The 15,143-nt window shown below is 39.2% G+C and overlaps 1 protein-coding gene across 1 annotated transcript in view; it reads right to left on the reverse strand.

The window, feature by feature from the left end:
* FAF1 (Fas associated factor 1) overlaps positions 1-15,143 on the reverse strand; it is a 522,933-nt gene that overhangs the window by 18,100 nt on the left and 489,690 nt on the right. The window contains exon 18 of the mRNA XM_030912634.1: positions 14,883-15,098. Coding sequence (XP_030768494.1) covers positions 14,883-15,098 — 216 coding nt within the window. The remainder of the gene's footprint in view (positions 1-14,882; positions 15,099-15,143) is intronic.

Genomic DNA, 15,143 nt, shown 5'->3' on the forward strand with positions numbered 1-15,143 from the left:
GTCCCTCAGACTCAACAAATCCCAAAGTGAACCTGCCTCTCCATTTATCTTCCTTGATTTTTGCCTATGGTACTATACCATCTTTTTAGTCGTTGAGGCTGGGGACCTCTAAGTCACCTCTGAAAGCTCCTTCTTCTTATCCTCCCCCAACCTTGGCATAGCCGATTATTAAATCCCACTGATCCTTCCTACTTCCTAGTTCTGCTGCCTTCTCTTCATCCCAAACTGTTACCATCTTAGTACTGTCTCCCACAGCCTGTTTACTTTTCTACTGCAGTAGTCCTATCTGGTCTCCCTTTCTCATGCTTTCACTACTTTAATCCTTCCTAATCAGGATAATCAACAGTGTTGAGACAGTGGGGAAAAGGCAGAAATGTGGAATCAAAAGACCTAGGTGAAATCACTGCTCTGCAACTTAGCTATGTCAATTTGTATAAGGCACCTGGCAGCTCTAAGTTCAAATCTTTCACCTTTATCATAGGGCCTAACACCTGCCAACAAACTGGCATTAGAAATGGTTTTATGAGGGCAAGAATTCTGTCCTCTATTAGTGGACGTATAGTAGTAAAGAATTCTGTGGAGCACTGTGCATAGAATATACTCATTTTTCCATGTATAGTTCTTCACAGAATTATTCACTACCATATCCCCAATGTCTTATGCATAACAGGTGCCCAAAAATATCTGTCGGATCAATGAGTAGAAAACTCTTCCATATTTTTTCATCTCTTATTTTATTTCCCTTTATACCTGACTTCATAGTCTAAATTCCAATCACAGAAAACTGTATGCAATTCCCCAAACATACACTGATTTATATTTCTATGGTTTTATCCACATTTCTTCTGCTTGGCAAATGCCCATTCCTCTCTTTCTGAATTCTACTCTGTTTTCAAAATGTCTTTTTTTTGCAGTATATTAGTGTCATGTTTTTCCATTTGTGTGCCTTTTGTTAGTGATTTAGCTGTTTAAAATGGTTCCCAATCATAGTGCTGAAGTGCTGTCTAGTGTTCCTAACTGAAGGAGGGCTGTGATGTGCCTTGTGTAGAAAATACGTGTGTTAGATAAGCTTCATTCAGGCACGAGTTTTTAGGACTATTAGCTATGAAATTCAATGTTAATGAACCAACAGTATGTATTAATGTGTGTTTACATGTGTGTGTGTGTGTGTGTGTGTGTGTACACGCACATTTTCTTTCTTTTTTTGAGGCAGGGTCTGGCTCTCCAGCCCAGGCTGGAGTATAGTGGTGTGATCATAGCTTACTGTAACCTCAACTTCCCAGACTCAAGTGATCCTCCCACCTTACTCTCAAGTATTTGGAACTATGGGATGCACCACCATGCCCAGCTAACTATTTGTGTGTGTGTGTGTGTGCGTGCATGTGTGTGTAGAGAAAGGGTCTCATTATGTTGCCCAGGCTGGTCTCAAATTCCTGGGCTCAAGCCATCCTTCTGTCTTGGCCTTCCAAAGTGCTGGGATTTACTGGTGTGAGCCACAGCACCTGACCTAAGTAAAGTGTCTCTAAACAGAAACACACATAACATACATAATAAAGTTATGTATTGAGTGGTTGATGAAAATGTGAGCAGAGGCTCACAAGAACTTAACCCTGTATTTCCCCTAGAAACAGTGGTTGAGTATCCACTAATTCAGAGTTTGTGGCAACATTATACAACATAACTACTGTAAATAATGGGAATCAACTGTATTTCCCGGTTCTAAAACCAATAGCTCCCCACAGCCTATAGAATAATACTGTAATTTCTTAACCTCGGGTATATTATTATAGTCTGCACCGCTGATAGAGGACTTTTCGTTCAGCCAAATCTGGGTATTTTTCATGTTGTATCTAGCTTGGCAGTATGTGCCACAAGTCTGCCAGGATGATCTTCTCTTGTTGTATCTGCCCTGCCACACTTGGTTGGCCCTTATAGACAAGACTGTGTTGTAATTATCATCACACCCTTCAAAGTGTATACCTGTCATTCTTCATCTATCTATCCATCCACCTACCCACAACTCAGCGAGCCTCTACTCTGTGTTAGGCCTGTGTAAGTCCTGTGCCAGGAACTGGGGGTACAAAGGCAAATAAGACAGTATAGCTGCTGCCCTAAATGAACTTATGCAGAGCAATTCCCAGAGAGCCCTGACATAAACGAGGTAAAAAATCTCTATGAGGAAATACGCCTGTCTCTCACACTAGGAAAAACACCATAAACTAATTCAGGAATATTTTCACTTATGAAAGAAATCTGCTGGTTTGGTAAAACAGAAGACAAATGTTAAACTCTAGATATTTCTAATTGAACACCATTCTCAATCTTTTGTTATTAGGCATGTAGGGCACATTGTTTGATATCTTTACTTGAAAACTGGTAGTTTCCAAACAGTTAATATTGGACAAAGATTCTTTGTCTTCTTGAAACCAAAACACTGAAAAAAAAAAAAAAAAAAAAAAAAAAAAAAAAGAGGAAGGAGGGAATGGGGTTGGGGAGAAAAATAATCACCATTACCATCACACCAGCTACACTATTAGATTCTTACCCTGTATTAAATTTATATATATTATATATTTTATATAAACTATATATACACATTATATTTATATATAATATAATATATAAAAATATAATATATTAATATTATATATAAAATAATATAATGTATTATATATAAATATAATAATATATTAATATTATATATATATACACACACACACACATATATATATAAAAAACCTTGGGAGGTTGTGCCTGGTTTATCCTGGACTTTGCTCATGTACCTTTTCTCCTTGCTGATTTTGCTTTGTATCCTTTTGCTCTAGGAACTCATAGCCCTGAGCATGATTATATGCTGAGTCCTGTGAATCTTCCTAGGAAATGACATATATATGAATGAAACATTTTATATAGATTTTTAAATGCTCACTACATGCCTTTGAAGTACGTATTGCTACTTCCATTTTACCAAGAAATTACGTAACCTAAGATCACTCAGTGAAGAGTTGATCCATTTGACTCCACAACCTGTGTGTTTTCTTGTTTCAGTCTACAATGCCTATGCAATATGACTGAGGAGAGGTAGTATTAAATAAATCATCCTTACAGTGTTGGTCTACATTTGTTTGTAGTGACAAGCAAGAAAAATAAATATCAACAGCTCCTCCCCTTTTCAAAGTAGCCAATTTGAAGAAAGTATTCTCCCTAGGCAGGGAAAGTGGCTGTAGGCTCAAGGACGATAGGGGTTCAGAGCAGACCATTATAGAATTTGGGGCAAATCTGCATTGAACACGCTGATACTTGACAAACTAGGTGATGGCTATTTCTAGGGATTGTCCCTCATGATGTCTTGAAAATCTCCTTTGAAAATACAGGTTAATTGGTGCTTGTTAGGATTCTTCTGAGACTACTTTATACCCTTTGCTACCGGACTAAGTAATGTTCCAAGAGAAGGTGGGAAGTTTCCCTGTTTACAGAGGTCCCCTTACATATCTAGCAGTAAACTCCAGAAGTGAATTTGAGACATAAATATCTTAGAAAACGAAGTTATATGTTCAGAGAAGGCTTAACGCAGCAGGACTGCTAGTGTTTGAAAGGCCTGCTTACAAGGTTGGCAACTAGAAACTTGGGTTTGAGAAGGGTTACCATTATTCCCAGAACTGATAAGAGTGGCTTATTATGCCTAAACTGTTTGTGCAAACATAGTTTATGAGGAACACTTGCTTTCCTTCTGGGAGTCTGGCATTTTGGTATATGTCTGGCAGAGTGTACCTATGTGGTCAGCCCCCAATAAAAACCCTGGGCACAGAGTCCCTATAAGCTTCCTTGGTTGGCAACATTTCATATGTGTTGTCTCAAATCATTGCTGGGGGTAATTAAGCATGTCCTCTATGATTCCATCGAGAGAGGACCCTTGGAAGGTTGTGCCTGGTTTCCCCTGGACTTTGCCCATGTACCTTTTCTCTTTGATGGTTTTGCTTTGTAACCTTTTGCTGTAACAACTCATGACCACAAGTGTGATTATATGCTGAGTCCTGTGAGTCTTCCTAAGAAATCACTGAATGTAGAGATAGTCTTGGGGGACCCCCAACACATTATATGAAAATGTTTTGTTTAGGGTAAAGAGCATAGACTTTGGAGGTTAGGATCCCAATTATATCAGTTACTATGTGTGTGGTGCTGGAAATATCACTTAACATCTTTTAACCCCAGTTGTCTAACCTGTAAAATAGGACTACTATCTATGCTTTAGGGTTGAATGAAAATTAAATGAGAGAATACTTTCTGAAATGTCTGCACAAGGTCTGGCATGGAACAGAACATTAATAATTGTTAATTCCTCTGACTGAAAGCTGGAAAAGGCTGTAAAAACTGAAGAGGTCCTGAAATCAGCCATAAAAATTTCAAAGAAAACTTTCACATCGGAGATCTACCACCTCTTGGAAGGCTCAGGCCCAACTGTTCTTAAAACTAGGCAGAAAATTCTACCAACAAAAGTCACTGAAAACTTCTTGGATGTTTGGTCACATTTCCATGTAACCCTAGCTGAAAGGATTTTGCTTTGTGGAAAAAGTAATGTGGAGAGAAGAGAGAATATGCTTCCTTAGGAAAGTAGGAGTGAAAGTGAGATGGTGTGGTGTCATCCTATACACTCAGGGGTATGTCTAGTTGGTGAGCTGTGCTATTCTTTCCCAGCACAAGGTCTACATATCTTAAGGCTTCACATGTCTTGAATGCACCATGTGCCATGTCTGTGTCCTCACATTACCTCACTTAATTCTTTATTTTTAAATTTTCATTTTTTATAGAAACGGGGCAGCCTCTCTCTGTTGCCCAGGCTGGTCTTGAACTCCTGGGCCCAAGCGATCCTCCTGCCTTGGCCTCCCAAAGAGTTGAGATTATAGGCATGAGCCACTGCACCTGGCCTTCACTTAATTCTTCTAACCAGCACAAAGGTGGTTATTATTATCTGCCTTTTACAGGTAAAAGAACCAGTTTAGTGTGGTTATGTGACTTGTCCAAGGCCCCCCTAATAGTTGGTTCTTTGTATTATATCATCATGCTGTCTCCCTGTCATGATTGCCAAGGCTCAGAGCACATTTTTACTGCTTTTTACTAAGGGGACTGCAATAAAGAGTGGATTTTCTTCCAAGGAAGAGTCTGTTATAATGCAACTGGCAAAGTGCAAGTCATTGTCATATTAAGAATGAAGAATGTGTCTAAAAACTTATTTTTTAAAAGGCTAGAGACAGGTCAAAAGTAGTGACTTTTGGGACATGGATTAAAGAAGTTTAGCCATTACCAACTCAAATGGCATGGCCCTCTGCCAGTTACCAAGTATTTTCATTATCACTTTTGATCTTATCATCACAATTTATCTGTGAGGACACATGACATTATCCTCACTTGAAAGATGAAGTAGCTGAAATACAGAGAAGAGAAATGATGTACTCAGAGCACCTCAGCTAATAGGTGGAAGTGCCAGTATTAGAACAAAGATCTGTCTGACTCCCAGTATAGAGAGGACAGGAGAATCCATGGGCCATTTACTAAATACTTAGTCTAGGCATTGGTAACCTTTACATCCAACCATCTCTCCAATCTTCCCCTGCCTGGTGGTATTTCTATCATCTCATTTTAAAGACTACAACATCCTTAATTATTCTTATGGCTTCAGTCTTTATTCCAGGTCAATTCATCTTTCCAGGTTACTAGTGAGATATAACAGAAAGAATCACTATGGTCACATTTAAGTGCCAGCTCTGCCACTGCTTGCCTATGTGATCTTGGTTAAAACACTTAATTTACAGTTTCAGTTTTGAAGCTATAAAATGGAGATAATATCTGTCTGGTATAAAAGGTTTTGGACATGAGTTTGAAATCTGCTTCTTTGAGCTTTTGATTTCTTAACCATAAAGTAAGGATACCCCCAATCTCATAGGGTTGTTGTAAGAATTCAATTACATGATACCTGTAAAGTGCCTAGCACTTTAACATATAATGGGAACATATAAGGGGAACTCAATAAATAGAAGACAGCATTATTATTATTTCACAGGCTGTTTGTTCATTTGCATCATTCATTCATTCATTCATTCATTCATTCATTCATTCAACAGGTATTTACTGAGCATCAGTTAGATTTCAGGTACTGACCTAGGTGCCAGGAATGTATTAGTTAACAAATAAAGTTCTTGCCCTCTAAGAGCTTTTATTCTAGTAGCAGGGAGACAATAAACAACTATATACCTATTATGTCAGATAGTGAACAGTTCAGTGGAGAAAAAGAGAGCAGGATAAGAGAAATAGGGGTTGTCAGTCTGGCAGGGTGGGGAAGGAAGGGCAGAGAGGGCAGGGAAGGAAGACTATTACTTTATATGGGTTGGTCGGCAAAAGCCTCAAAAAAGGCAGTATTTGAGCAGATACCTGAAGGAAGTGAGGGGATAAGCACTATCTAGAGGAAGACTATTTCAGTAGAAGAAAGTGCAAATGCAAGGCCCTGAAGTAGGAACATGTTTCATGGTGTTGTACAAATAGCAAAGATGCCAAGGTAAATGGAAATGACTGAGTGGGAGAGGAGTCAGAGAAATGCCAGCAAGTAAGATCAATAAAGGCCTTTCATTCTGAACTGATGGGTAGCTATTACAGGGTTCAAAAAGAGAAGTGACATAATTTGCCTTATTAAAAAAAATCACTGTCTTTTTTGAAAACAAGATTGAAGGGAATCATAGATGGAGGCAGAGGCCAGTAGGACATCATTATAATAATTTGGATAACAGATTATAGTGGCTTGGGCTAGGCTTCAGTTGTAGAGGTACTGAGAAGTAGATTCTGGGTATACTTTGAAAGTAAAACCAACAGATTTTGCTATGAGTTGGATGGAGAAAGGAGAGAAAGAGGAGTCAAGGATAACTCTTAAGGTTTCTTGCCTGAACAAAAAGAATGAAGCTGCCATTTAATCAGATAAGGAAGACTATGGGAGGAGCAGATTTTGGGGGAGAGTAGGAATCAGGAATTCAGTTTTGACTATGTTTCATGTGAGACGCCTACTGGATGCAAAGTGGAGATACTGAGTAAGACAGCTGTACGTAGAAATGTTTGGAATTGAAGAGAGAATTTAGACTGGATATATATATTTGTGAGTTGTAACTGTGTATATTACATTTATTGCCACAAGACTGGATGACAACAATTAGATAATATCAGCAGAAAGAGATCAAAGGACTGACATGTATTGAGCACCTGCTGTGTGCCAGGTAATGTAAATCTGTAAATTATGGAATAATGTATGTGTTATTATTCTTACTGTGATGATAATAATGGATGACTATATCATTCTGTTACTCCATAAATTTTACCTGGAATAAAGCCAAGCTCCTTCTCCTGGTATTCCAGGTTTTATATATCCTATCCCCAAACCTCCTTCAGCCTTTTCTCAGGACTTTGTTAGACAAAGCCCCCTCGTTTCAGCCAGTCTGGTCATGGCTTTGTGCTTTTCAACATTAGCCCTTTTACCTCAAGCTGTTCTCGCTGCTGGAGAATGTATTCCTCTTAGCAACCTACCAAAAAATCCTATCTACCTCAGTTTTGTTCAACTGCTATCTCTTTTACACAACTTCTCTTGGTTACCCACGCCAGCAGGGATCTATTGCTCCTTTTGCTTGACTATTCTTTGGACCCACTGCATGAACTGCAGTATGAGGACTGTTTGTATGAGAGGCTGAAATATTCTTAAATGTGGGACCATGCCTTATTTCTTGGCACTAAGCAGAGAGGCTGGCAAAATAAAACTGTATTGGATAAACCGGGTGTGGAATACAACTAAGCGTATATTTTACCAGCATCTGGCAGTGACCCAGAAATAGGAATTACAAGGTGAAATGAAGGAATCAGAGATGATAAAATCTTTCCAAATATGTAACGCCGAGCTTCATTTACACATTGAAAATATTTTTCTTTTTTTTCTTTTTGAGACAAGGTCTCACTCTCTCACCAGGCTGGAGTGCAGTGGTGCGATCTCAGCTCACTGCAACCTTCACCCTCCGAGTTCAAGCGATTCTCCTGCCTCAGCCTCCTGAGTAGCTGGGATTACAGGCACCTGCCACTGTGCCCAGCTAATTTTTTGTATTTTTAGTAGAGACGAGATTTCACCATCTTGCCCAGGCTGGTCTTGAACTGCTGACCTCGTGATCCACCTGCCTTGGCTTCCCAAAGTGCTGGGATTACAGGCATGAGCCACCATGCCTGGCCTAAGTTTTGTATTTTTTAGTAGAGGCAGGGTTTCATCATGTTGGCCAGGCTGGTCTTGAACTCCTGACCTTAAGTGATCCGCCTGCCTCAGCCTTCCAAAGTGTTGGGATTACAGGCGTGAGCACTCGGCCAACAATTAAAATTTAAAAAATTTAAAACTCACAATTTAGAAAATAAATTTCTTAAACAAAATGAATAACCTAAAGAAATATAAACTGCCCTTGCTAGTATTTTTCCCTTTAATTAGGTTGCTATTGTGTCAGATTAGAGTTTCATATACAGACCTATTTAAGCAGTACCTGTATTAGTCTCTTAAATCTTTTGCTGTTTACTTTTTTTTGAATGTTGTAAATATTTTGTAAACAGTTTTTACCAAATGACTTCTACCTAAAAATTCAGGAGTCCTGTCGAATAATCCAGGACCATTTTTCTTCACAACATAACTTTTGAAAATAAGGCAATCAAGAGGTCTGGGCTGCAGTCCTCAGTGGTCATTAATTAACTGAATGTACACTCTCAAGCAAGTAACTTCACCTCAAGACCTTATATTCACCATTGCTGAATGAGACTAACACCACACCTGTCTTGGTATCTCCCAAAGCTGACAGAAGAGGAGTGGGATAATTCTGTGAATGTATTTTGTACCTTAGTGAGGTCTCTTGCTTCTTTCAGTCAAGCAGTTTATTGTGGTTTAATGGTGAGATGCATGTGGCGAGGAGGTAATCAGAAGTGAGAACTGAGCAGGAAAAGGAGATGGTGTGAAACTTTGAAGATTTTGTATGCCATGGTAAGGAGTGTGGACTTTTTCTGTAGGCCATTAGAACCACTGGAGGCTTTTAAGCAGGAGAGAGAGAGAGAGAGATCATCAAAGTCGTTTAAAAAAATAACTCAAGAGACAGTGGGGAGGATAGATGTGGGGAGGCAAAACCGGAGGCAGGGAGATGAATTAGGAAGCCATAGGTTTAACTTGGGCTATGACGACTTGGGCAGTGGTATAGAGGGAAAGAGAAGAACAGAACAGATTTGAGAGAAGTTTAGAGGCAAAATTAATATTGTGATCGTCTAGATACTAATGTGTTCCATTACATGATCATAGTTCTTTTTATCTGAATCTTGATTATTTAGGGATACTGAACATTTTCAAATAACCAGATATAGTGATATAAAATACCTGAGGGGAATGGAACAAGCTCAGCAGTAGGACCTTTAACACCAGATGCTTCATCTTGGTTTATTTTGAGAACAAAGCTTTTAAGATACAGTCGTTCAATGGCATTAAAGTTTTTTCTTCTGGCTCTTGTTTTTTTAAAAAATAAAAGTCTAATATAAATTGAAAATCAATCCCACTGCAATATTAGAGGTATTACCATATGAAGGTTGTTGAAGTACAAAATATTTTAAAATACTGGTGCTTGTAGCTGTAATTTATTGCATTTATTAGGTGGTCTCTAATGTTGATTTTTCTAGTTCTATGACTCTAATTTTAAAGTGAAACTCTATAATTTATTAAGTTTTTTAAAAGGACTCAATAATCTCAAAAAGCAATGATCATAAGAAAACCTGGATGTCACCATCAGCTCTGTTTTTACAATTGTTCAAGTGACTTAAGTGCTTAATTTTACTAGGCTTTCATTCTCCCATCAGTAATGTGGCAGCATTGGCCTTCGTATCTCTGAGATCCTTTGCAAATATCAGATATTTGCAAGATTTCAATGATATATTCTTAAGCCTGAGTTACAGCTAGATATTTGTAACTCAAATTTGATATATCCATCACTGTTCTAGAGAAAGAATTCACTGCTGCCATGTTTTCTTTAACTGTAAGCCCTTCCCACCTCTTCTGCCTCTCTCTGTTTAGGATTATTATAGCAGATACTGTTTTATGTGCTATGAATATAGTAATTTATATTCACTTTATATAACTCTTACCACGACCATCTCAGATATTATAATTTCTCTTTCAAAGATGAAGAAATGAAAGTTCGGCAGGGTCAAGTAAGTTGTCCAGTGTATGATGGAGCACATGCAAGACTAACTACCACCGAAACATTTACTTCCGACTTTGCTATTCTGCTTCCACTCACTGGACATCTCTCTGTGCAAGGATCAGGTAAAATTCACTTCCTTTGTAATACTTGCCCTTATCACTGCTGGCTGAAATTACTTATCCTTCTAACTGTGGGTGTAATTTGTAATGCAATTCGCTTTAGATGTGTGTTTTTACTATAATGTGAACTCTTCAAGGTCAGCAACAATTTTTTTTAAATTTTCTGTATCACCAGCATCTGGTATGAAGGCTGAACAGAGAGGTTGCACAGCAAATGTTTTGCTATAATGAGAGAACAAACATATGAATTAAATGCGAATTAAATTTCTTCTATCTCCTTATGGTGGCAAATAGTATCCACGTGTTATGGATGAAGTCAAGTCAAACTTCATCTAGCTGTAGCTTCTGGATTCAAACTGTAAATTCTACAAGGGTTAGATCTATGCCATTATTTTTCTTCACTGTGTTTGTAGTGTTTAGCTTGGTGCTTAGCATAATAAAAGTGGATGGGTGACAGAGAAAGGAATTTGTATACCCCAAATTTGAAAGGCTTTTCCCCCAGTACATTTAAACAAAACTTTACTGAAGGTCTACTCTAGAAAAACCCTGCTGGAGCTTGTTTACACTCATTCTCCTGTTCATTTAAGTCTTAGAGGGAGAAACAAAAATTACGAGTTATAGTTACAGAGAAAAAAACCTAGAAAGCTGGGGCTAAATATAAATTCCCTCATTACTTTGTTTTAGATAATATAAGAAAACAGTTTATTCCTGAATGCATGTCTGTCTGTTTGGGGATTCATATCTATAGATCTAGAAAAAGGCATGTTCTCTAGGCTAGAACGGGGGCTATGTGATTATATCAGTGGCAATACACATGGGCTGCCAGTGGACTCTTAGAGCTCACCTGCCATTCCTCATCCTCCTTTCCTAGTGCTTTCCAGTCATTTTATAAATTGAAAGATCTCACTTTCCAATCGTAGATAGAGCTCCTCTGAGGGATGTGGATATGGGTAGGCAAAAAATAGAAAAAGAGGAGGCAGAAAGAAGAGTTGTGGGATAAAGAAATAAGGAGTAGGGAAGAATGGAAAGATGGGGGAGAAGATAAAACAGGTAAAATAGGATTGGAAAAAAGGGAAGGGGTAGAAAAGGAAGGAGGAGAGAAACGGGAAGATAAGGAAGTGGCACAGAAGAGGAAGGCTGGGGGATACTGATAACCTCTTACCGAGTGGCATGAGTGATAATCAGCTTTTCTGGGAAGGGCCTATGTCTGGGCTACTGTAGGACTGGAGGGGAGCTGGGGGAGCTGGCAGCAGTCCCTTACTCTAACTCAGAGACAGGAGTTGGCCTATAGGAGTAGTAGTAGGGTGAGTGTCATTATACAGCTTTTAGGACTCAACTACCTCATTTCCAAGGCAATGCCCAAGTAAGGCAAATTGGACCACTGATGTTCACACGGCTCTAACATGTCCAAGAGGTAGAGCTCTGGAAATAAATACTACTCCTTCTCTTGGTAACTGTTATTAACAAAATTGGGGAACACACACACACACACACACCCCAAAACCAAGTAACTCATTGCTTCCACAACTTGAATCAGCATTTCTGGGGAAGGCCTATGTCTGCGGCTACTTTGGTTGTCTTACAGTGTTCAGTTCAGGGAAGTATGCTCAGCAGACATTTAGTAAATGGTTAGACAGCTGAGAAATCTTAACATGAAGTATTGTTTTGGTTGGGGGCGGGTGGCAGGCATGGGAGGTACAGAAGAACACTTAACTGGTTCCTCTGCTGAGAAACCAGTCTCTGCTTTGTGGAGAAAAGGCTGAAGACACAATTAAGACTCCTAGAGTTAAGGTTTATATTATTTGTTATTAAAAAGGCAAGGCCTTAAGATGTGCTTTTTAACAGTCTTTAGTTTGGCTGTAATTTAAGATGACTTTTACAAATTAGATCCTAATCCTAGGACACACAGATGGCTGTTACAGAATAGCCTTGCAAAAACACTAGTCATTTGACTTGAAAGAGAATTCAGAGAAGAATGAAGGGCCTTTAACTCTCACCCCACCCCTGGCTCTAGGAGGCCTAAAGAGTCTTGGGTGGGCTTTCTTAGTTTAAGTCTGGAATCTGGGTGGGCCTAGAGCATCTGTTCTCATTTGGACCAGCCTCTCTGTTCATTCTGGAACCAGAGATTAGGGGAGTCCGAGGTTATTAACATTCAACAACAGTTACTGATGCTTATGTATGAAGCACTATGCTGGCAACTGCAGGGCGATAGTTACAGGCCCAAGAACACTCTGCATTTCACATCACATCTCCCCAGTTTCCTTTCAACAGCAACTTTCCACAGTTCAGAGTTTCACCCTGTGGAAAGAGGTTCTTAATAGTGATCAAAAAGGCTAGCTCCTTTTAAGATATTTTTACCCCATCCCTGTCAGTAATAAGCTTTAAAAATTAATTTGAAAGAAAAAGTTTAATTTTAAAATGTAGAAAGTCTATTTCTTCCAGTACTTCCATTTTTAAAGATGAGACCCATTCAGAAAGGGAGTGACTTAAAACTAAGGGCTGGGAAGGGCAAACTTAGCTCCTAAGTTTTTTAAGTTCTCTGAGGTGAGATTTTCATCACAGAACAGAAAGTATGAGAACCAGGCTGATCTTGAACCCTTTGATAACGGTTCTTCGTTAAATGTTCACACACTGAGAGTTCAACTTCAGTGACAGAAGTTAAGGTAGTTTTCATACTTGGCTGTGTGGTAAGAACATATGCAGGCCTGTGTTCCCTTGTGCATGTTTGTGTGCCTTAAATACAAATAAAGGGAATGACCTTGGAGCAGGAGGCAGGGCCAGTGAAAAAAGGAACAATAGTCAGCACCTGGGCTCCACTACAGTCTCCTGGGCTTAGAAATAAGTGGCAAGATCCTCATTCCACCCAGAGGGGATATTACTAGTTTATCTCTCTATCCTGCAAAACTGACAGCCAATGTGAGAGACTCAGATGTGCCTTAATGAAATTCTTGGTTTTTGTATGCTAGGTTACTATGCCTAGATCATAATGGAATCACAGAACATTTACTGTATATTTTAGAGCGAAGCAAGTCTAAGTCCCATCCCATATCAAGCAGGAATACCTGGGATAAATCCCTCTCCATATATATCTGTTATTGCTGAAAAGAGTAGTACTTGGTAATCTCCAATGATAGGAAAATTAACACTTCACGACACAACATATTCCTTTCTTAGAAAATGCTTTGTTACACTATGCCAAATTTGTCTCATGTAACTTTCAACTCATTGGTCCCAGTTCTGCCCCCGGAGCCTCAAAAAATCAGATCCCTCTTTTACAAGGCATGCCTTCAAGTAGCTGAAGACAACAATCACATCTCCCATGGTCCTTCCTTCTTTAGAGGTAATGTTCCTTAAATGACACGATTTGCAGCTCCCTCACCTTCCTACCGGCCCTGCTCCAGACATGCTCCTATTTCTTCAGGCTTCGTTTTTCAGCATGAAGCCTAAAGACTATTTCAGGGGTATTTTTTTAAAAAAATTTTTTATTTCCATAGGTTTTTGGGGAACAGGTGGTATTTGGTTACATGAGTAAGTTCTTTAGTGGTGATTTGTGAGATTTTGGTGCACCCGTTACCCAGGGGTAGTTTATCTTAGTGTAGAGTTAAACAGGACCTTTAAGTTAACCTCTGGTTGGGATTACACCTCTAAAACAGGAGCTAGCTTTTTTGTTGGCAGCCACAACATGTTATTAACGTGTATTCAGCTTAATTCAACCATAACCTCTACTAAAGGAATCTATTTCTACACGTTTCTGTAAAATTTCTGCAGCTTCATTTTGTGTAAGTTTCAGTATTTTAAGATTTTCTTGAATCTTATTTTTCATAACCTATAAATCTGATAAAGTCTTCATGTAGGTTGCTAATAAATATGGTAAGTAATAAAAGATTAAATACAGACTCTCTTTGTTCCCTACAAGGAAATGGTGGTTAACATTTTTTGGACGCAACCATTTAATCAGCAATGAATCTAACATATCTATAGCTCTCTACTTTGCCCCAGAATACTATGACAGACTATCAAATATTGTGCTGTAATGCAAGCACACAGTGAATACAGGTCACCCTCTGTAACTTCCCAGGGTATAGTAAGACTATCAAATCACAAAATACTCTTTGTCTTGCATGAGTCATTCTTAGTGAACCTATATTCGTTGACCCTGATATCTAACTGTTAAGCTGTTAAACATACAATTCTCAGGTATATTCTGAGGTCTACAGAATATATCTCATTTGAGGAATACAGATGAGACCTTGGCAAAGACTGGAATGATGGAATAGGGAAAACAGGTAGGAAGGAAGATCTGTACCTAATTTCTTACATAGGCTACTGGGTACACGTCTGCTGGCCTGGGAAGCCATGCTTTCTCCAAAGGCTAAGGACAGAGTGGTGTGCAGAACAAAGAAGGACTTCTGGATGTCTGGTAGTTGCCTGCACCATAGGACTCTTCTTGAACTACTTTGTTCAGCTTTAATGATGGCACATCTCCCACCGGGATATACTTCCTGCGATAGGTATGGGAACTTACATCTCTCCTAGGAAAGGTGCTCAGTAACTTGTACTCATCCCATGGAAATCCTTTGGAAGCTACAAAATCAAAGACAATCTGGAGCTTGCTGCTGGCCAGGAAACGCCGCTCCAAGAACTCGCCACTGGGGGTCCGGATCCGCAGTTTGCTCACAGGCTCAGCATTTTCTTCCTTTGGCTCAGGAGGCAGGGCTTGCTCTAAGGACAGCCGGATGGCCTAGGGAGAGCAAAAACCAGGTGTTAAAATGTGGGAAGGACTGGA

The sequence above is a fragment of the Rhinopithecus roxellana genome, chromosome 12, assembly GCF_007565055.1.
Source record: "Rhinopithecus roxellana isolate Shanxi Qingling chromosome 12, ASM756505v1, whole genome shotgun sequence".
Lineage (NCBI taxonomy): Eukaryota > Metazoa > Chordata > Mammalia > Primates > Cercopithecidae > Rhinopithecus > Rhinopithecus roxellana.